Here is a 22,541-nt window from a genome sequence, read left to right as displayed (position 1 = left end):
GTGGGAGTAGTGACAGAAAACAGACAGGAAAATGGTCAGTTTTATGAAACCTGCCTTAACAGCAAACACCACACTAAAACATCACCAACATACATGCCTTGACACACCCAAGTGAGACGTCACTAGCAGGCAGCAGTAGTTGCACAGCACGCAGGATGGACAGGCAGTGAAGGGGCACTGCGAGAGAGTGGGTGTGTGTGAGAGAGTATGCAGAGTGGGGGTGGGCAAGGCGGGTTAAGGTCAGTGGGTGGGGGGCACAGAGAGGCTTACCCTCCGGAGCGGCAGTAGCCTCTTAATCGCGCTGCTGCCTGGGATGAAGCCTCTGTAAAAACAGCAGCCAGAGCCCATGGGCGGGGCCTCTGCAACCCCATGCCTCGCCAGCCCCCCGCCCTTGCCGTCGGGCCCTGTTGGGAATCGCTTCCGCTGCAGGGACACGCAAGAGCGCCACTGAGAACGAGAACCCGCCCCTACACCACACCCCACCCCACCCCCCTACCAAAAGCCAATGAAAGGATGCAGATGTGTACAGCATGAAGAACAAGGGGAGAAGCAGGATATATGGAAGGGTGAAGGAGAAGAGCTACTGTTGTGCCAGGTCCAAGCTCAATGTTTCCGTGAAGCACAAGATCATACATTAGTTGAGAACCCCAAGCATCAATCTGAAGGTGGGGACTGTCCGACTAATTTTAAATCGATCAAATATGTATGTCACGTGTTTATTCAATGTATTTTAAAAAGTTACCAAAGATTGTAATAAAATTACATTGAATTAAGACTTAATGTGACATTTTCTCATGCACTAGACTGTTGTCAATTCAAGTCAAATCAGGCTTAGACAGTAATCAAATGGGTGGAATGAGCTAGGACATCTGCTCTAACCAATGTCAGCAGCAGGTGGCAGTAGACCCCCACTGATTACTGAAACTGTAACTCCTTCAAATGTAATTTTTTAATACAGCATTCAACTGTGTGAACTGGTTTGTACAACTCCAAATAAAAATGCACAATTGTCCCATGCACATGGAAAAATAGCCAGAGCAAACCAAAAAATAAAATAAAAAATAATAATGAAGTTTGCAGTAGGGAAGTACTACCCTCTGCCTTTTGCGTTCATCCTGAAGTCATGCTTTCATTCCCTGTGGTAAACTAGGCAAACACCACAGACTTGCCTACTTGCTGTGATTGCTAGGAGGTCATCAGGATGTCCAACACTGATGGAGATGGCATGCGCAGCAGGCAGACCAAGTGGATGCACAAGTATGTTACATGACCATGCAATGTCTTCTTACCATACAGATGAGACACTTGTATCGGTCTCCTCTGAGGATCTGCTTCTCTAGTTCTCGGATACGTGCTTTCAGCGCCTCCAGTGTGGTCCCTGTGGAGTCCTCTGTGATCCTGCAGGGAGACAGGCAAAGCTCAGTCAAAGCTCAGGGCATTTTTTACCAACAGACTAATCACACCTTAGCAAATCAACTAAAAGCTAACTGTCTATTACAAGTCAATGAAGTTAACGGTGATCTACGGTGATTTGTTGACCAACACTTGACAATGCAGCTACTAGCAAATGCTATACAGTGCCTTCACTAAATTAAACTGTAATTTGAATCTAGACAGATTTGCTTGAAATGCAGAATGCTTGAAATGTCCATAAAAGCAGCTACATCAAGCATCGTGTCTTTATTCCACAGGACAGACGTTGGACATACTGCTATACAGAGAGCGACTCAACCACCCCTGTACACAACCTCTCCCTTTTTAACCCTCACTAAAGATCCGCTGATGAATGCCCGTGGGCTGGTGAATGTACATTTAACACTGTCCGTAGCATATGAACTCGCAATAACTAAATCAATATGGCCGGCATTGATTGTTCAGCACGGCGCTTGCCGAGATGTTTATGGTGATCCGCTCATTTTCCAGCCAGATGGAGCGCTGATCTAGAGTATCGATTGAGCGGTGCGTCGGCGTTCTCCCAGGCACGCTCCCCCCGATTAGTGCCTGCCGGTTCTGCTGGATTTTCCGATAGCGCCATTTATTACACGCCTGTGTCCCCCTACAATGAGGACTCATCCACTGCACACACACGGGCCTCTCAGTAAGCGGGATGTAAATCAGGAGAGGAGGGTCATTAAGAGGCGGCAAGAGTCGTTTATGGACTGCTGCTCTCCTATAATGCCAAACGGAGAGAAGAACAATGCCCATGCAGGTGAAGAATCATAGGCTTCCTTAAGAGGCAGCACTTTGGACTGGACTAGAGGCAGGACAACAGGTGTGTAGATGAAGGGCATAATGCGTTGCAGAATACTGAACATAAACAGATGAGAGATCGCGTCACATCATACTGAGTAACTTTGACAATAATACTCTAACAGAATAGTCAAATTCAGTTCAGCTCCATTCCTAGAGCAACATAGTCTAGCACACTGTGGTGATTTATGGGCGCAAACCAACGTGATTTGAGCCAGTAGTTGATTTGCAGTTTAGTAGGGATGGGTACACTGTATGGGCTGCTGCCATCTAATCACTAATATCATCTCCCAAAGTTAAAATGATGAAGATAGAGATGACTACTGGTTCCAGCCCAAGTAGCATTCACAGCACAGTTTCCCAAAGTCACTAGGGCGAGGTGAAGACCTTGGCCAAGGAGAGGCGGCCAGCCTGCCGACAAGCAAGACAGAATGCCGGTCAGCTATTCGCCAGCCTACAATCAGCACAGGGACCATAAAGCTTTAAAATCTCCTCTTATTAGTGGGCAGCTTGTAAAAAAGCATTTAGCCTTGATTAGCGTGCTTGCTTATAAAGCAGACGGAGAAGCGTGTGCGCGCCATGCTCCATGCCTGCTGTTTTTCTTTAACGGCTTCGTAAATCGCTGCACTGCACTCAGCCATCGGGCCTGCGCCGAGTGCAACTTTTCCCCAATAAAGCTCGACCCCACTCACACTCACACCATGAATATTCAGTGAGCGGTGATTTATAGAAAACCACATTCTAAAAGTTATTTAATTCCCTTGGGTAATAAAAGGGGGGTTTTAATCTGTCTTTACGTGCAGTGAGTAGATGGTGTGCTGGGCTTTGCTTTACTATAGGTCCACACACTCTCACACATGAGACAAGAGGGCAGGATGAGCTCACTCACAGAGGCAGAAAATAAACAACTTGCTGACGAATGGGTAGTGAGAGAGTTTGGACAGAGACATTAAGCAGGTGTTTTTCAAAAACAGCACATGTAACGTGATGCCACTTATTCAACAGGCTGGTAAATGGCATGATTTCATCTTTGGGGGAGTGATGGGGGGGCATTAAAATAATCCTGACTAATGATGCTCTTTGTAACTGAGTGTTTCTACAATTTCCACAACCCAAGATCTCAAGAAAGGAACAACAAATAACATTTACTTGTGTTAACCTTTTAGACTGATGTACTTTAGCTTGCTTAACTGTATCCAAACACTAAGTCTGAGTGGGCAGAGAATACTGAATGCATCCTGGGCATGTTTACACCTGCCATTTCATAGTAGAAAAAACAAACAGCACACACACTAGAGAAGTAGATCACTGTACAACTGATAAACAACAGCAGATTAAATTTTTTGTGAAGCAGCTCTTAAATCTGCCGCACTGTTTTAAGTTGAGCATTGGTCAGTGATCACAAGGAAGGCACACAAGGCCTAATTTACATTTACGGCATTTAGCAGACGTTCTTATCCAGAGCGACTTACAAGGTTACTCGTATTACAGAGGTGGGTCAGTGTAGTGTTAGGAGTCTTGCCCAAGGACTCTTATTGGTGTAGCGCAGCATAGTCACCCAGCCCGGGAATCGAACCCCAGTCTCCCACGTAGTGTGGTAGCTCAGTGGCAGGTAGTGGTGTTATCTGTTGCGCCACACCAACCACCACTAATTCATCATGTGTGACGGGAAGGAGGAAGAAAGGCCAGTGATGACCCCTGACCTGATAACTACCTGTCTAGCCCAAAGAGAGCACCCCACAACAAAGTCACCCCCGCCCCACAAACACGCACGCGCACGCACACACACCACAACGAATCACGGTAACTAAAGTAGACAAATCTCATTCTCATTGGGGATTGAAAAGCACCCGTTTTGCAAACAGTAAAGGGGACAGAAATGTTTTGCATTTGCTGCTGGAGGGAAATCACTCAGCTCCTTGTTTGGCCTCTTTAAAGCACGCTCAGATTAAGTCTCTCTGCTTCAGGAAATAAAGTCATCACTTCGCTATCCCCATACGTTTATACTCATGGTCTGAAGTAAGCTCTTAGAATCTGAAAAACTGTTCTGTAAGAGTAGTGCCAATTTACAAAAGAGGAATTATGTCCCCTTATGTTAAATCAATGCATAATGTTTTATATATACACACCACAACCCAGAAACAAAAAAATAGCATTATAATGATCTTAAGTGAAACAGTATCACTTAACTACTGTGAATAATGCCACAGTCAAACCTCTCAGCTATTTGAAGACATCTGGGCCAAAGCATTTTCAAGAGTTGTCAAAGGTTTATTCGGGAACATACGCATTCATCCCAAGGAAGATGGTGGAGTTAATGAACTTCCACAAAATCATATTTAATGCAGTTATTTCCATATCTGAAAAAACAGGTTTGTTTATATAAAAAAAACAAAACAAAAAAAAACCCACCACACCCACACACCCCACAAATGCCATCCAATCACAACCATGTTTTGAAGTATGAACGCTAACCTCCTGCCACCCCACCCTCCACGGCCTCTCAGTGCTTGATTAATGATCTCATCACAGAGCTCTGTGTCTGCCGGCCTTCCATAACGGGATATGGCGTAACATCCCGTGCACTAGCAGATCGAATCAGATGGCAGAGAGTGAGGAAGCACCATGCAGGAAAGAGGGCCTTGCTGTCAGGAGGAGATGGATAGATAGATGGAGACGAGCGGCAGCCTCACAGAAATATTGCTGGAGATATTAAATAAACGAGTGTGTGCGTGAGTGTGTGTCACATCTGGAGCTAAGCGCTAAGCTAATAGAGGGGGGCATGCTCATTGCTTGCGCCTCTGCTCAGACATCAAACGGCTGTGGTGATTCATACCCCAGCAGGCTAAAACACTTAATGCCCCTAAACATGTGCACACAGTCAACCTAGCCTAAACGCCTGCCTGCTGTGGAGCTCTGCATGTATGTGTGTGCGTGTGTGAGGGAGGGCAAAAGAGTCTCAGTGGGGAAAGCAATGAATCAATCTAAGCTGTCACGGTTCTGCTGCACCACTTAGGAACACTGTTCTGTCCATCTTCATCCTCCCACTTGCACACCCACACGCGGGCCGTGTCTCTCACACACACAAACACATGTGCGCACACTCCGACAGCAGCCTCAATGCCACTGGCTAACGCATTCATTTCCACACACTCCGCCTGACATATTGAACATGCATAAATGCAATTTCCTCCCAAACGCACAACTTTAACAGCTTTTTTTCTCCTCCTGTCTACATGGCAAATGCACTTAAACAAGCACTCCGCTACTGTCACAGTGGATGTGCTGCAGTTGAAGCTGTCCCTTTTGATACACAAACACAAAAACACACACACACCTTGAAGGTGGGTGGGACAGTGGGTGCTCCCAGTGTGCTGATGGGAAAAATCAATTGTGCTGGATCTGCTCTGCCTATTCGCCACTTCTCTGATATTTAATATGAGGCCCAGGGATGGGCAGCCACGCACAGCAGATTGATTCAGCTGTACTGGACAGCTCTCCCACGAGAAGAGAACTTGGAGAGAGAGAGGGAATAAATGAAAGAACAAAAGGGGTAGGAAGGGTGAAAATTAATGAATATCATGATTCATCCAAATGTCAGGGGACTATGAAAACAATTACTTATTTTGAGAGTTTACATAAGCACCAATCAGCATCCCACATCTGCACATTTATGACACGTGTCACCTTCCTAGTCTCATGAGTAAATTATCCAGTGGATTAAGTGGATAGTGATCAAGGTAATAAGAAACTCCTTGTCATTAATCATATCGAATTGTGCACTGGGTGCTAAACACCCCAAAATAACTATTCTTAAACCAAGATGCTCAGAGCATATCATTAAGATCTGTGTGACTAGGCAGAGGATACCATTTGCATATTTCACTATACAAAGTTTAGTTTTGCGAAAGCCAATATTGTAACTCAAATGATATATTGTGCAGACCTAGAGTTAAGTTTTGTTCAACTGTGCTTGAGCCATTCCATAAAGGTGGAGAATGACAGATACGCTGTCAGTGCAAAACTAAAACCGACAGGCAAAAAAGAAATGCAATCCAGGCGATAGAGAATTCAGCTGGATAGAAGGTGGAAAGCTTGAAACTGGTCATTCGAGCACAAGAAGAAAGCAGGGCCTTAGGGGGAAACTAGCCGCTGTCCCACGAGTGGCCCAAAGACAGCAAGAGAAACGGATCGGCCACGGAATGGTTCTAATGTAGGCATGTACAAGAAGGCAAATCGCACGCACGCACGCGCACGCACGCACGCACACGCACACACAACTAGGAACTGTGCACTGACCCCAATTACCCATGCAGAGGGGCTGCCCCCCCACCACACTCCCTCCACTTGCGAGGGGAAATTGTTTTGTGGCCGTACGCTTGTCTAGGAATATGGATGAGGACATGGAGATGAGGGAATTAGAGGGGCTGGCCTTTTCACACGAGGGAGGTTATTCAAATTCATCTGCTGCTTAGGGCAGCCTGCTGGACCATCTATATCTTCTCCCTAGCTTTCCTGCTCCCTCTCTCTCTGGAGAGGTCGAACTCATCAGCTGAGTTCCAATTCAAACCTAAGACCATGCTCACCTTTTCCCTCAGTCTGCTCTTTTCTGACTATCCACAGAGCAGTGCTTAGGGGCGAACTTAGGTAGACTACTGAAGAACTGTGGCTACACAACTGTGTCACACTGAAATCAATTGCACAGATGTGAGAATTTGAAATGTAAAAATGTGAACTGACACATGCACTTTGCAGAATTAGGGAGGGTGGATTAAATTTTGCCAGGTGTAATTTAAACCTTCCAAAGGGCCTTTCTGTGGGCCACCCTTCTTATTGCTTACATTAATGTCCATAGCAGTTAAGGGATTTACAGAAGTAATGAAACAGTAAGCATTAAGAGGTCTAAAGTTTCAGAGGCTAAACACGCGCTCTTCCAGATGGGATCATATTTGGACTCCTCTGTTCCAACATCACATGACCACACACATGAACACTGCCCTCACTATGACTAATAAGTGCTCCTCCTTGGAAATCAGCATACCAGTGTGCAAGCTGGAGAATGGAGCAAGAGCATTAGCATTCGCGGGCTGTGTGTGGAGTCTGGCCCAGACTAGGCTCAGCTGCCGGAGATCAATACCCCAAGCCCCTCCCTATGATCAAGGCTTGCTCCAGAGAGATGAGCACACTAAATGCATCATTTATGATCTGCTAGCGCTTACACTCATCTCACCCCAATATGCTGGCTACCACTAGGCCTCTGGAGGGCAGGGGCATGCATGTGTGTGTGTGAATAAATGTGTGTGTGTATGTTTGTAACTTAAGTCCATGCTCACTTCTCAATCTCGCTGTTTTTGCAGGTCCTGGGCACAGTGGATGTCGAGGCCTCCTGCTTGCTGCTCTCGCCATTGCTGGTGGATGGCATTTCTGCAGAAACAGCCACACCACATTACACATCATGTCACACATGCAATGCTCTGCCACAAAAACCTACACAAAAGTACGACTCACCATCGCTGGCCCACTTTGAGAATTCCGGTGTTATCCTGTTGGATGGCATACCACCGCTGTTGACAGGAGAAACAAACAAGGGCGCACACATTTAATATGCATTAATGATGCTACATTCTGTAGAGTTTAGCAAACACTGCAATCAGAGGAGAAAAACATGGAACAAAGACAGTAAACACTTACTTTAGAACAGCCCCACGTAGCGCCTCGCGTTCTTTGGTCTCCCCTTGATCTTCTCCGGAACAGGGAATAACATCCGCTTCAGTATACCTGGAAATGCTGGGTTAGGGAAACTAACAGCATCTAGATACAGGTCGGCTACAAAACTCAGCAGCAGTTCAAAGTAGTCAATGTCTGCTAACAACGTGTAACGAAGGATACTGTGCTTTGCCATACTCCAGTGTGTCATCTCCATCCACATCCAGGTCAGCATCGCTGTCGTGACTCTCCTTTGTAGTACACATGGCAAAGCCTGTTCCTGTTTGACACAGACAAAGGGAGGGGCTTTAATTTTAATATCAAGTCTATATTCAAATTTTCCCGCTAATTTCCACACATTTTAATCTCTACAGACTCCTATACTTTCATGTTGTGATTTTTTCCAGTCTCATTTCGCTCTAAACTACCCCCCACCACCACCCAAAGTAATATCAATTAGATGCCACAGCATTCTGATTACAGCAGACATGGCTGTGGCCTCACACACTGGCCCAGGTACAGGCATTACACGCAGGCTGAAAAGGACTAGTGTCAGGTGCCTGTCAAGAAGTGAGCTATAGTGGCTGACTGGCACCTCTATAAACCCAGTGATGAGCGCACAGACAAACTCCAGCCTGCGGCTGACTGCTGCCTTCAGCTCTGGTTAGGGCAGAAACGATAGCAGAACAGCCTGACGGTTTTTGGGGTGGGTGGGGGTGTGCGAATAGTGCTGATTGAGTGGCGTTGAGCTACGTGTGTGGGGAGAGAGTGCGAAAGAAAAGAGGAAAGAAAACGCGCCGCTGCCTTCTCTCATCCAGCTGACTGATGCTGGAGCTGATGGACGCTACATGGACTCCAACCAAAGGCAGAAGAATAAAAGCCTTCAGCAGCAGGAAGACCAGGAGGACAAGCTCTCCCCAGTTCTCCCTGCCTCCATAAAGGGAGCCCGACAGGCCAGAGAGAGGATAAAACGCGTCGCAAACACTCACCCCATCCCCCTGGCTTTTTTTCCCCTTTCTTTCTTTTTTTATAAAACAACGCGCCGATGGTTTTTAGTGATCAAATAAAAGGAACCTTTTAAGTTTTATTTGGTCCCTGTGGCTGCGCTGGCATATGTGAACAATGCCTCAGCTGCATAAATCTGGTCTCCTTGTTCAGAAAGCTCCTCTTAGAAGAAGCTGGTTAGACTAGGGAGGCACTGAAATGTCAGACACTTACAGGGTAAAAGTGGACGTTTTCATCAAATACATTACACATCCACCCCCCCCCCCCCAACTCATGCTACAACTCTCATGTTGTATGTATTTTTTGGCCTATAAGGTCAATAAAAGTGGAATTAATTAGAATGTTTTCATTAATGAAATTTGAAATAAACAAAACAGCTTCTAAAAATAAGAACTTTGAGAAATTGCAAAATTCATTCATAAAAATATTCTAGCTTCTGGCTGAATTTTGTTTTTTATCCAAGAACTCACTTTCCAAATTAAAACTCTCTGCAGAACACCTACAGTACTTTCTCTAGTCTGTGCCTCAAACTGACCCAAGGAGCACCTTCAATTTGGGGCTGACCAGACACTTAGAGAAGTGATAACCTGCCAACAACACTCAACCTTTAGTTAATTCACTGTGGCAATGTGGGGACAAGCAATGGACAAAAGTGGGGGAATGAAGCCAAATAAATAGATTGTCCTGACCGCTAATGGCACCCAAGCCTGGGAAAGATGTGGCACAAAAAAAAAAAAATCAAATCATTGTTAATCCAATCAATTGATCAAGCTATGGATCCTGTGGGCTAGTTACTAATGCACAGCTACAGCCAGGGAGGCTGTGCTGAAGCATTGATCTAGCAAGGCTTGGCCACAGCCAGTAGAACAGTCAGCTTTAGCATGTAAGAAAAGCACAATATAAAACGTTCCAGTTTAGGTGATCAAGCGTTGTAGAGCCTCTATTTGCCTAAACCCGTGCATGGAATAGTGGATAAAACACCTACATACACACCCTCATCTCTATGTGAGCAGTCCAGGGCTCTATACCTGAGAGGTGTTTGTGAGGGGGGGGGGGGTGGCTTGCTGCAGCAGGCACTGCTGTTAAGCGTTCCTGGCAGGCAATCTAATCTGTACTGAAAAGGTCAGTGCCGCTCTAACTGCCTTTCAGCCGCATTATGCACGCTGCCGCACGGCCTCTCTCTGCCTGCACCCACCCCCATTCCGGTGGGACAGGGCCTTCCTCCCCACCACCCGTCAACACACCCAATCAATACAGCATCTCGCTAACTCAAACACAAATGGCTGTGTTTCCAGTATTGGTAACAGACAGTCCACTATTGAGAGAAATCTGCTGTTAAAGAACTATACAGAATAGTGTATTTTATTTACAACATGCTTTCACTTTACGCTTACTTTACACTAGGTGACAAGGCGCTCCTTTATTTTCCTCACTAGACAGATGACAAACTGTAGCCATTCACTTACTGCAGCACATGAGAGTTACCTGCATCTTGAAATTGAAATACTGAAATTATATTCTAGAGAGACTGTGGCACCACATTCTTTGCAGTGTGGAGTAAATTTTGTTTCCTTTTGCCAGACTTAAAAAAGGCCTGTTAGTCAAATGCACTCACTAATTATAATTACTGCTATCAAACATTGAGAAAATGTACTTTTCAAACCATATCATATAGCCACATCAATAGCTTAGTAGTATGAAAGTACACCTGCAAGCATACGTGCCAACTCTGACATGCATATTACATGTGCTCTCCCTCTGTTGTGGCCCTCCTCAAGCACATATTACATGCTAATCTACATATGTCACGGCTGCCACGCCATGCTAATCTACATATGTCCCTACAGGAAAGTGTGACAGCAGCAGGGCAATGCAAGAGGACAAAACGATACAAGACATAAGTGACAAGAAACACATTCAGGCCCCCCACCTTGTTGCCATGACACTTATCACTTCTTCACAGCATGTAGCACGGGTCAAAGTTCCGCCAATCAGGATGGCATTTAGCATGTTCCACTCAAAAGGGAGAGGAGAGAAGAGTACAGAAGCCATCTATAAAGAAATGATTTACAAAGGCTCCTGCGTCCTTTGTGCTCAGCTGCAAATCTCCATCTCCCCTCTCTCGATCTATCCCTCTGTCCTCTGTGGCCGCCATCCCTATCTGCTCATCAGGCCCACAGCTCTCCTAAGCCTGGGACACAGGAGGGCCAGCGATTCTGCACCAAAAAAAACTGATCCTCTTCGATTTCTCTCCTTCTCTCATGATCTTTGTTCAGTTGAAAGAGTTTCCCCTTCAGATTTCTCCCCAGCCCTCAGAGAAAGAGTGAGGGAGGGAGGGAGAGAGAGTGAGAGAAAGAAAGACTGGCCCTGAAGCTTTAGAGACGATAGACGTCTTATCCCATTGAAGGCTCTCTTCTACCCCCCACTATCTGCCTTCTCTCCCCGTCCTCTCCCGGGGACTGGAGGGATTCCACTACGAGGGTCCACTGGCCACTCGAGGACTTCATCCGAGGGCTTTCAAGACAAAATCCACCTTTCTGAGCGCCCTGGGGGGTGCAGGAGAGAGCTTTCAAGTGTTCTGGAGACCAGTGAGCCACCCATGCTTGGCTCTGGCTCTCTATCACTGTCACTTCACAGGGCAGCAGGAGGGCGCCTCTCAGCTGCAGATGAAAGGCCAAATATCTCCAGCCCAAACCGAAAGCTGGTCACATTCTCAATTGATCCAGCCACACCGGTTGTTTAGCCAGGTCTTAAGAGTAGGCACTAAGCCGTTTTCCCTCCATGCGTGAGGCTTTGTTGATCATATTTTTTTTTGCTTGCGATCGAACTGTTTCGCCTGCGGTAAGAAGACTAAAGTTTACAAAAAGTCTGAGTGGAGGAGAGGCTCTTTGCCAACCGTATCCATGAGTATCAGGCAACACTGGAGAGAAGACTGCAAAATGTATAACCAAAGGAAATTTGTACATGGTATAAATTAAGAGAAGTGTATTTTTATATTTAAAAAAGATAGACTTCAACAAGGCACTGGCTTCTATACTGTTTCAGAGCAATGCCCACAGGAGGAAGTCTAGTGAGCTAGAAACTTCTTAATGTCAAATTTATAAATAAACAAAATCAGATTCTTTAGAGACTTTTAAAAACGGGCAAGTTCAAGAGTAAGAGTGTGTTTATAACACTCTGTGTTAGTGTGTTTGGCTTCTGCCCCAGGAGAACAGCATCAGTTGGGAAACTGAAATTACATGGCTGGACAGGATAGAACCAAAAGGTTGGTGGTCCATTTCTCTCTGCACAGCTTAGTGTGCTGCACCAGGCAGATCAACTCTGCAGCTAAATGTATTTTCAGGCCTGTGAGGAACGAAAGGAAAAGTCTTCTGGAGCTGACCCCTGTCTGGACTATGGCCACTAATGATACATTCACACAGGCATGTGCACACAACTCTACATTACATCAACCCTACCTTATGTCAAAGGACAAATACTGCTATTCAGAAGGATTTTGTAGGGCTGAAGTAGTGGAAAGGAGTAGTTTAGAAGTTTCAGTGGAAAACAGCTTACCTCTAAAGCCACCCTCCAGCAGAGAAGTGGCTCGCACCCTCTTCTGGCCGCACCACTCGTACTCCTCAAAGCGGGTGCCGTTCTCTCCCTCCAAGTCGGCCTGGTCCTCCTCCATTGCTCCCTCTCTCTAAGAGAACAAAAGCAGTGAGAAAATGTGCACACACACTGTACTAATACTGGTAAGGAACATTAATTTGTATACATGTATTTGGGTGGACAATTTTATCTGGATGAATATCTTCGTATCTATTCCATGCAATCCTAATGCAAACCCAACCACCAACAGTACATTAGTATCACTAGAGCTACTGGATTAGATAGGAACAGATAGGCTACTGCTGAATCCTGAACCACCAGAGATCTACTCTGAGGATGTTTAGCTTCTCTAGCTGCTAGAAATTGTTTAGGAAGAGTAATAAAAATCTCTTGAAAAGGTTCAGGAAGTCAACCTCGCCGATGCACGTAGAAACTATTGTACATATGCAAAAAGTGCAGAAAGTGGGAGGTTTCCCCTTCAGGAAAGTGTTTGCCATACCTCTCCCCCTGGACACTGAAGGAACTACAAAGCCTGATGTCAGTAGAGCTTTATGCGAGTTATGTTTCGGCTACGAGTAGCTTCACTGATCGTGGTTGTACACCTGCATGAGTGTTGTGTTTGTGTGTGAGGGTTTTGCACTAGTTGATGTCCAGAGAAAGAAGCAGGCAGTGAGGAGACAGCAGGAACACTACAGAAGATTCAGAGGCCTACAGGCCTGGGTTTTTGAGGCTACCTTCAACAGACACTCTTCCACATGCCTATTCATTTCCTCCCCAGTCCCTTCCAGTGGAGCGCTGCACAGCGGACATACCTGCCCATCTTCTGGCTTCCGCCGCTTCATCTTGCCAATCCGGGCTGCAGTAACAACACAGAGAAAGACAGAAAAAGAGGGAAACCAAAGATCAAAAACAATCAAAAAAGGAGCATTAACAACACAATTAATGTGTGATAAGACTAACTGAGTTAATGAGCTCATCAACACTGCCAGTAGTAAATGTGCATTGTCACAGCAATGCTGATCCATGGCATGACAATATTTTGTCTGACATTTCAGGGCCTGTAAACATCCTATAAAAACAACCCGTAAAGTTCTGCGTCAGGCTCTATTTGAGCCAAACGACAAATGACAGGAATTCCTTTTGCACTGTGACAGCAGAATCATAGCGCACAGATGTCTGCTGACGAGTGTGGTCAAATGTGTGTACGAGCAGTCTCACCAAAAAAAAAATCTAAGTAGAAAGCTCACTCATCAACTTGACAACCAAGGCTCAGCAACAATACTGAAATCAACACTTGCCATCCAGCGCTATGGGCAATAATAGAGAGCGGCCCACGGCCAGACGCCAATCCCTGACGCTTGTGTGCGAATGACCGGGCGGCCAGTCTCCTCTCTCCACGTGCATAATTAGAAATTTAACGCAGCAGAACAGAGCCTATTGCACTGTAAGTCTCTGTCGCTTTTTCTTAACTGCAAATGGTGCGAGGGGACATTAATTTTTAGGGGGCCGCGATTGCCAAGAGAGGCTCGAGGGGGACTCGGGTGGAGGAGGGAGGACATGCGATAACTTCAGGGGAAGCGAGAAACACAGACTGGCAGAAAACGAGCGAGAGAGATGGGGGGATATGGGCCCTGTCTCATAATCTCACAGCGCACGGTAATGGAGGGGGCCGTTGGGCGTCATTAAATGGGAAGAGAAAGAGGCAGATTAATTAGAGAGGGCAGGAGTTTTCCCAGCCAGCGTCTCAGATGAGAGGTGAAATACGTGGAGAGGGGCTGCGGGTTTAAACAAAGACGGCTCCATTAGCCTCAGCTGCGACTGGCTGGTGGGAAGAGTGGGGGGATTTCAGGGAGGGGAGGGGATCTTACCGTACTGAAGGCAGCATGGAGCTAGGGGCACACCTCGGGGCACTGGGGTGGGGGAGCTTTTGAGGCGTTCCTTGCCGTAGCGCCTGCACCAGCAGAGGTCATCGACTGTTGACATATCAAGAAGCGAAGGGTTAAAGAGATCCTCTGCTCGGGCAGGCGCTACAGACAAAGGGAACTGCAGAAACACACACACACACACACACACACTGCACGGAAACAGCTTCACCCAGTGAAGTCTGCTATGATAGGAGGGTGAGCTATGTAATTAGGGTATACGAGCATGTTTTAATACATTAGTGCCCTTTTGCTCTTAATTGTCAGGTCATGTTTTGACCAGTTCAACACTGAGTGCCAGAGGGCTAGTATCGGTCAGTATAGTCTTATAGGGTTGTGACTAACAATTATAAGCTATAATCCATTGAATGAATGAATGGATTATTTATCAATTAACTAATATCAATTAACTGATAACTGACTGATACATGGCACAGTATTTACTACTTGTCCCTTTGCTGTGGTAATTATTCAATGCAATAAACTGGTAATCATATGAACATTGCAGGAAGGAAACAATGTCATGAAGTTCTGCTCACTTACAACTAAATTATAATTCACCATCTGCTTTAGCCACATAACACCTCATTCTAAACAGCAATACATACAGACTGCCCTACAAATGTGTCAGGGTACAGTCCCCTCATGTGAGGCGCAAGTCCAATCCTTCTCTAAACAGGGCAAAGTGCTTGGCTAATATGCCAAGCTTTGGGCAAGATCATGGATCATGAGATGTGAGCGCAGTGAAATGGGTTTGGCTAATGCACTATGAAAGGTGTGAGGAGCCCCACTCCAGTCCATAACCTGACCGAGGCCAAAGCAGAGCGGCCAGGTCAAAGGAGAAGCACCCTTTCAGCTAACAGGACCTCCAGCATCCATCACGACTGACAGACCAGTTAAGCCCACAAACTAACGACAAAGACAAACTTGCCAAGCTTCAGTGTATTAAACTCAATCCTACATAGACAGTACCACAACCTACTGAGCAGAAATAGGGGAGGGGTCTTGTGTATGTTTGCAAAGAAGGGGGAAAAAAATGGGGTGTGTCCACACTACCCAGGATTCAGGACCAGTTGGTTCTAGTCTTGGCCACAGTTTATAGTGTGTTCATCACAAAGCTGGGACTGACAGAAGGAGTGTACTTAATATCTGGAGCTCAGCACACTGTTTATGCATATGCATCATTCAGATATTAACATAAGCTTCACTTATTCATTGAAGCCACTTTTGCTTCTGACTGCAAGGTGTACCATCCCTCTTATTTGTGTTTTTTTCTGACAAAAGTTTGAGAAAGTTTGCTGTTGAAATGTTTATTAGGATTATTAGAAGTCTGTCAGACAAGGAAAAGGTCATTCAACTCACTGAACACCATAAACTATTTTTAAAAACAGTGTTTAAGCATTAAGAAATAAAGTGTGTGTAAATGTAATGGACGTACACCAGTTTAGGTACAGTTTGTTTGAACACTAAGTCACTAAAGCCCCTCTTTCACCTGGGTGATGAAAACAGTACATACCGTTCAGTCGTGTTTGCCTGTTCGCTCGCACCCGTAAGAACGTCTGCAGAGGAGAGAGAAAAGAAAACACAACACGTGTGAGTCAGTTTGCAAACTTCACTTCGCGCGTGGTCGCCGGCGCCTTTTGAGCCGCGCAGCGCCGGATTGAAGCGGATTGTGTAACACATTGAGTGGGAGACTCGAACCTACTTCTCTTTTGCCATTTGTTTCCACCTCCTCTTCCATTTCTACTCGTGTCGCCGCAACAGACTTAAACTCCCCAAATGCATGTCGTCAAATTACTCAGTAGGTGTTTATCCGTCCTCGCATACTAATAAAGTGCAGTATTTTCAGTTTAAGAAGGATGCAAGAGGATTGAAAACATTGGTGTCAGGAAGACGCTCGTCTCACTGCGCCGACGCCATGTTGGTACGGATCATATGACCCGTACGTCAGAGTTGAAGCGGAACTTCCTCCGGCCGCCACCAGGGCGCAGCAACGCGCAAATAAAGACTAAATACACGTCTTCAATAACTGACATTTAGATTAAGCAGGAATTATTATTATTATTAGTATTATTATTATTATTAGTATTATTAGTATTAGTATCATTATTATTGTTGTTGTTTTCAATGTAAATGAAAAAAATTCAAATATTCACTGGAGAAATTCACTGGAGTCTCCTGTGGACTGTCAAAAGTACAAAACTTTACCTTGCCTATCCAATAAGTGAAATTCTGAGCATTTGCTGTACACTGTCCTCTGCATCCTCTGGTGCAGCCCGGTCACACCTTTGGTCTGTATTTTTTTCAATCAGTACTGTGTTTTGAATTCTCTGACAATGTGTGCTGTCATAATAGCCCCCCACTGCTAATTACCTACTTGCCTTCCTTCATATGGTGCACTTATGCTTCATCTACTTGTATGCATGAAAGTGCTCTCTACACCTCATTTGCGTGTGTGTGTGTTGAGCGTGTATTTAATTATTTTTTTTATAATTTCACACTATGCCTATTGCTAAACTGGATCAACTAAATTTATAATTATTGCTGTCCAGCTTATTTTTAAGACGTATATGTAATAATTCTGCATGTATGTTTTCCCACTTTATAAATCTGGGTATTTACATTTTTAAAGTTCTTTGTACATCATGGGTACACTGCATTGGGCAAAAAAAAAATGCTCCATCATGCTTCACGGCCATGTGACCCTCTCCAGGCCTTCTAATTTCTTTTAAGACTATGTTATGATGGTACTCTATAGTCTACTTTTTATATGAGGGCAGCTAGTGGTTCATATGAACTGCTTATAAAGTCTTTAAACATGGTATTAATACTCCTTCATCAGCACCAAACCAGTATGATCCTAAATCTGTCTATTTAAGTCATAATAAACTGGGTGTTACAAATTAATTTGACATAAATGTCACCCATTTTTTTTTGTAAATAAAACTTAGTTAAAACATATCTTTCATTGTACCCTCTGCTATCTGCTGATGTTCCCCCTGAGGTACAATCAGCCTCGCCCCTGTTCTGAGATGGTAGGACACTGCCTGTTTAGCACAGAGAACATCATCCTCCAGCTGGGGGTGAGAGACCCCATCCCACCCAGTCATGACTCTGGGGGAGGAGAAGGCAGGAAACAAACATTTCAAGGACATGCTAGCGGGTCATGTGGTGCGAGCGGGGCCAGCGGAGATTAGCCCCGGGGTTAAACCATGCATGATTACATATAGGAGCAGGGCACACATTACAGCCTAAGTAAATCTGCGGCCAGAGATCGAGACGGCAGATCTAACTTAATATGGCCGGCAGTCAGATCCATCCTGGGATAAGATGGAGGATATTATGGAGAAGGAAGAAACTGTGGCGACACATATATACACAGAAGCACATACATCTAATCTATCCTTACTTTGACATTGCACTTAATTGGGCGTTTATCTCGGAAATCCTGACTTTGGGTTAAGGCAATTGTTTGGTCTCTTAATATCTGTCAATGGGCAGTTGTCACCCACTATCTCAGGGAACTTAAATGTCGTTTCTGCATGTCCGTGTCAGAGCGCGTGGAAGAGTTGGCGGACGTGGATCAGCGCTGGGTGTGTGTGTGTGTGTTCCTTGCCATGTGTGTGCATGGCCCTCTGTCTGTCTCACCTGGTATCTGTCAGAATGGTGCGCGTCGTCGGAAGAGAGCGGAGAGATGACTGGAGACTCCCCCTCACGCTTGATGTGCACTGACAACAGGAGAGACTGAGGAGAGAGAGAGAAAGAGAGCGAGAGAAAGAGAGAGATGAGCAGGCTATAGTCATCCACAGGATAAACATGTCATCCACAGCCCTGTTCTGCAACCTGAGGGAAAAAAAAGAGAGAACATCTCGACTTTCTCCAGCAGTGTATCACCTGTGCAGCCAAAGCTGACAGCTAAACCGGTTGTTCAGGTCAACTAAAGGCAACACATCCTCCATTCATCATGATGGATCACTGTTAATGGCAGGATTTCCTCAGCTTGATTAGAAAGACCCTTACAGTATTAGCTTATCATTTCATTTTATGAATAGAAATGAAGATATGAGCAAAACGACACAAACAAAAAGCTATTTAGATTAGTGTTTTATTTATTGTCAGAAATGAGAAGTCCCCTAACTTCGGTTGAGGCTAGGTAGCTTCCATTACTTGAGCAAGAGCAGTCTTTGCTACTTAGGTTAGCCTTGTAGCTTTAGTGCAAAAGTATGTCTTGGCTGTCTTGGCTGACTGACTACATCTAGGGTAATTGTTTTTTGTTTTTTTTTGCTTTAATAAGTATTAATGAGCTTAATAACTGCTTAAATCAACCAACAGTACATCAGATATTCTCCAAGAATTTAGTGATAGTTGGATTTTAGCTTCAGAGCTTAAATTTCCCCCAGCTTAGCTCACTAGCTAATACTAACTAATGCTATCTTTCAGATCTCAGTTCAACATTATAAAGGTAAGGCAAGTGTTCTTCTGCTCTTGTGTACAGGATAAGTAATGTTACATGATGTTAAGGTGTTTCAGTCAACTGGGCTGGGTGAAGCACAGCCCTGACGTTGCTAAAGAACAAAGACACAGACATTACGCCACATACAGATCCCTTTACTCTGGAAATGACTGTCTTTCTTAACTTGAGCACCTGAAGAACTCTGAATGTCTGAGGGTACTGAAGGAGGTAAGGCCAAGGCAATATAAGGACATTCCACTTGATAACGCAACATGACCCACTGATCTATTATCAAGTGCCCTGAGAAACATTACAGGTCCCTCTCACAGAAAACCTAATTGACTTCATTTCTCTGATGACTGCACAGAGGCGGGAGGGAAGGGGAAATGCTGCTCTACTTTACTGGGAGTCTTGATCTCCATCCAGCTTTTTTTACGAGGCCGCTATAAAATATTTGTATTTACAATCCTCTCCAATTAATCAAAGTGAAAGGAGCGGTGGCGGCTTTAGTGGGTGACAACTGTAATCTAATATTAATACGTGAAAAATGGCATGCACGCTCCACGGGGACAGTAAATTAGACATTATGCATGGCTTCTTATGCTTTTGAATTGCAAGGTCAGGAAACAATTTATTTGTGAACTCAAAGCCTTTGGAGCTTAGGGAATATTGTGTGCGTCACAGCAAGATACATAGCGAGAGAAAGAGAGGGAATTAGAGTGTGTGTGTGTGTGTGTGTCTCTGTGTGTGTAAACCGTTTATGTAGCTGTGCTTTATATTGAGCATGAAAAATGAAAGTCTCATCGTAATATGAGAATTTCTAATCATTCGTAGCAACCAGCAGCGAAAAGATTTCGAATAATAACACTCAAGTGTGACTTATTTTGAGTCCGAATGGAGTTGTTCATTTCAGGTTTGCTGGCTAGGTGCTGCCACTGGCCTCTGACCCGCTGGATTAGCACCGGCCTGGACCCGCATGGGGTCGCTATGGCAATGGCTGCCCGAGTGGAGAGTGAAAGCGGACTGGGCCAGAGTAGGGTTAATCCCCTTTAGAACTGGCATGCCGGGCCCAATCTGTCAGCTAGCCTGTACTAGCACCCTCCCCTTCCCCAAACCCTCTTCATTTTCCACACACTGCTGTGGAATACTAAACACGGGCTCTGGAATGCTCCATCACGCCCAGACTCTGCATCTCAACCTCCTTCGTCTGCTTTCCCAGTATTGCCCTGTTTCCCTACGTTCTACGTTTGGGTACAGACAAAATCTATACAGGATACCATCGGGTTTGAACAGAATTTTGTCAGACTAAGGTTGGGGACAGACAAAACTTTGGCCAAATTTGGACAGAATTCTATTAGCCTGCTGTCAGGTATGGAAAGAATGGTATTGGACTTCAGTTGGGTCAATCCATGGTTAGGGGGTGGGTTTGGATATCCTTTTGTGAGGCTGCAGGTTGGCTTCAGATAGAGATGCTGCGGTTTGGGTCAGGTTAGATTCTATATTCTCGGTCAGATGAGAAAAAATTCAGGTGCGATTAAAGCTCTAGTCTGCCTGCGTCTTAGGGCACGATTCTCTTCCAGACTGCAATAACGGCGTGAATTGATCTTTCAAGCACCATCTATCAAAATCACTGCACTTTTTTAAGTGTTCCTTTTGGATAAGGTATGTCTCCTGATGGCATTTGAAGTGAGATATAGTGAAAGGCACAGCTTGGTGAGCCTACAGTGTCACTTTTACACGTAAGGTTTGATGTGGGTTTGTGCTGATATTAAAAAGCTTTATCGAATTAAGTGCACAGGTCACTGAGAGATGGAGAAGATTCTCCAGCTCTGGGAAGGACACGTGAATCAGCAGATCTCTTTAACAGAAGTTGATGATAAGATCGATCTTTTGTGCCAAGTGGGCCTCCATACTTGGCATGTCTCCTGTGATATGAAATGTCATAAATCTCTTCTTCTTTTTCTCCTTTCTTTGCCAATGACATTTTAATATATGGACTGTATCTTTTCCTTTCAGTTTTTTTTACCACCTCGATCTGACTGAAGCGAAAGGTACCTGACATAAACAGTCATCAGCATACAAACCAGTACATGATGTCTTCACCTCCAATTAAGACTGAGTAGAACAATAAACTCATTCTCGCTGGTGTCGTTACCATATATCTGTTAAAAAGTCTCGGCAGGAAACTATCTCATGCTCTCGCTTTTCCATAAGTACATTACTGCAGGAAATAAAGGACCATTTGAGGAAGTTTTCATTCACATAATCCTTCTCTCTCAGCTAAGTGGGCCTCTTCGTATGCCCTAATAGAACAGAGAAGGGCTCTTATTGCCACTAATTGCAGACGAGTCGAAAAAGCTGCATGGCGGCAGCAGCCATCTTACCTTGGGTGTGCCTGGTGCTGTGGTGATATCCTTGTGTGAAGGGTTCTTGCTGTAGAGAGAAGGAAAAGAAGACCTGATGAGAACCATAGGCAGAGTTTGAAGGAATGCCATTTGACTCCATTGGTCAGAGAAGAGATGATTTGCTTTGTGTTTAAATAAGCATATTTCAAGTATATATTTTTCTATTTTAGCTTAAGAATTGTGTGATTATGAGGACTACAATGCCCAGCTCTGCTGTTTGTTTGTTTTTTGCTAAGACTGAAATGTCATCTACAGATGAAACTGTCTCTATTTTGGTAACAAGTGACGAAGAGTTAGCTGAGTAAGCCTAGCTAAGCTAAGTGAAACTGCGTTGGTGAAAGATGGGCATAAATTCTTTTTAATAACTGGTATAAAAAAAAGCACAAAAATCAAGCGGAACCCTCTCCATTTAGAAACATGTGTAGTGCAGGGCTGGGCTTAATCCCTGTCTGGGAAAGTGATCGCAAGTGTCTCAGTATTTGTCCATTTCTCAGGCTCAGTACGCATTTTTATGTGCACATTCGAAATATTTGACATTTCTTGCACCCCCAGCACAAAACTCAAATTCTGTCTATGATGACAACCATTCACAATTCATATGAGGGTAGTGCTGGACAGAAGCACATCTAGCAGACAGGAGGTGATGCGTGAGAGAAGGACTGGCCGTGCCAGGAGCGGTTCACGTTCAATCTCATCTCTTTCCCCAGAAACCTCTTGACCAAGACTCGCCAATGCTCAGAATTTGCTCTCCGCCGCTTCTGATGTGAACGGGTATTAAAAAGAACAGCGAAGACAAAAGTCCATGAAGCTTCACAAATCACGGTTTTAATCATGCAGAGATGAAAAAAAAACAAACAAAAAAAAAACAAAAAACAAAAGCAGCCCTTAGCTGCTCCAGCCCTGCCCCTCTGTGCCACTCAATCCTGGCAGCCCACGGCCATGCTGTATTTGAAACAATTACTGTCCAGAAGTACCTCTGCTAAGCAGATTTGTGTTATAATTTTTTTATTGAAGTAATCATTCTCATGGATGCGCTCATCCAGTCCTTCAGAACCCCCGCCACCATAGCCCCCCTCCCGCCCCTCGCAGTTTGGCTGAGGCAGGAGGAAATAAATTATTTTGCTGTTATTTGATTTGTCAGTGAAGCGCCTTAGGCACTTAGGGCTTTTGAAATATGTTGAGGACAATGCGCCGGCTTGTAAACATTGT

General features: G+C 44.9%; 1 protein-coding gene across 9 annotated transcripts in view; it reads right to left on the bottom strand.

Moving 5' to 3' along the window:
* The window catches only part of rnf220a (ring finger protein 220a), a 126,523-nt gene that overhangs the window by 3,793 nt on the left and 100,189 nt on the right, over window positions 1–22,541 (bottom strand). The window contains exons 4-16 of one of the 9 annotated variants that reach the window (XM_072688217.1): window positions 21,312–21,360; window positions 18,123–18,218; window positions 15,991–16,033; window positions 14,421–14,525; window positions 13,287–13,408; window positions 12,517–12,643; window positions 8,140–8,236; window positions 7,942–8,028; window positions 7,759–7,814; window positions 7,584–7,674; window positions 1,290–1,398; window positions 271–423; window positions 13–177 (exon numbers count right to left, since the gene is read on the bottom strand). In XM_072688217.1, the coding sequence (XP_072544318.1) occupies window positions 82–177; window positions 271–423; window positions 1,290–1,398; window positions 7,584–7,674; window positions 7,759–7,814; window positions 7,942–8,028; window positions 8,140–8,236; window positions 12,517–12,643; window positions 13,287–13,408; window positions 14,421–14,525; window positions 15,991–16,033; window positions 18,123–18,218; window positions 21,312–21,360 (1,231 nt within the window). In that variant the 3' untranslated portion in view covers window positions 13–81. Of the gene's footprint in view, window positions 1–12; window positions 178–270; window positions 424–1,289; window positions 1,399–7,583; window positions 7,675–7,758; window positions 7,815–7,941; window positions 8,029–8,139; window positions 8,237–12,516; window positions 12,644–13,286; window positions 13,409–14,420; window positions 14,526–15,990; window positions 16,034–16,179; window positions 16,393–18,122; window positions 18,219–21,311; window positions 21,361–22,541 lie in introns of those variants that run through there. The other 8 variants (XM_072688215.1, XM_072688218.1, XM_072688220.1 and 5 more) reach the window with 8 other exon arrangements.

Source organism: Salminus brasiliensis, chromosome 9, assembly GCF_030463535.1.
Source record: "Salminus brasiliensis chromosome 9, fSalBra1.hap2, whole genome shotgun sequence".
Taxonomy (NCBI): domain Eukaryota; kingdom Metazoa; phylum Chordata; class Actinopteri; order Characiformes; family Bryconidae; genus Salminus; species Salminus brasiliensis.
The sequence above is the reverse complement of the archived record's forward strand: the minus strand, read 5'-3'. Positions and strand labels throughout refer to the sequence as shown.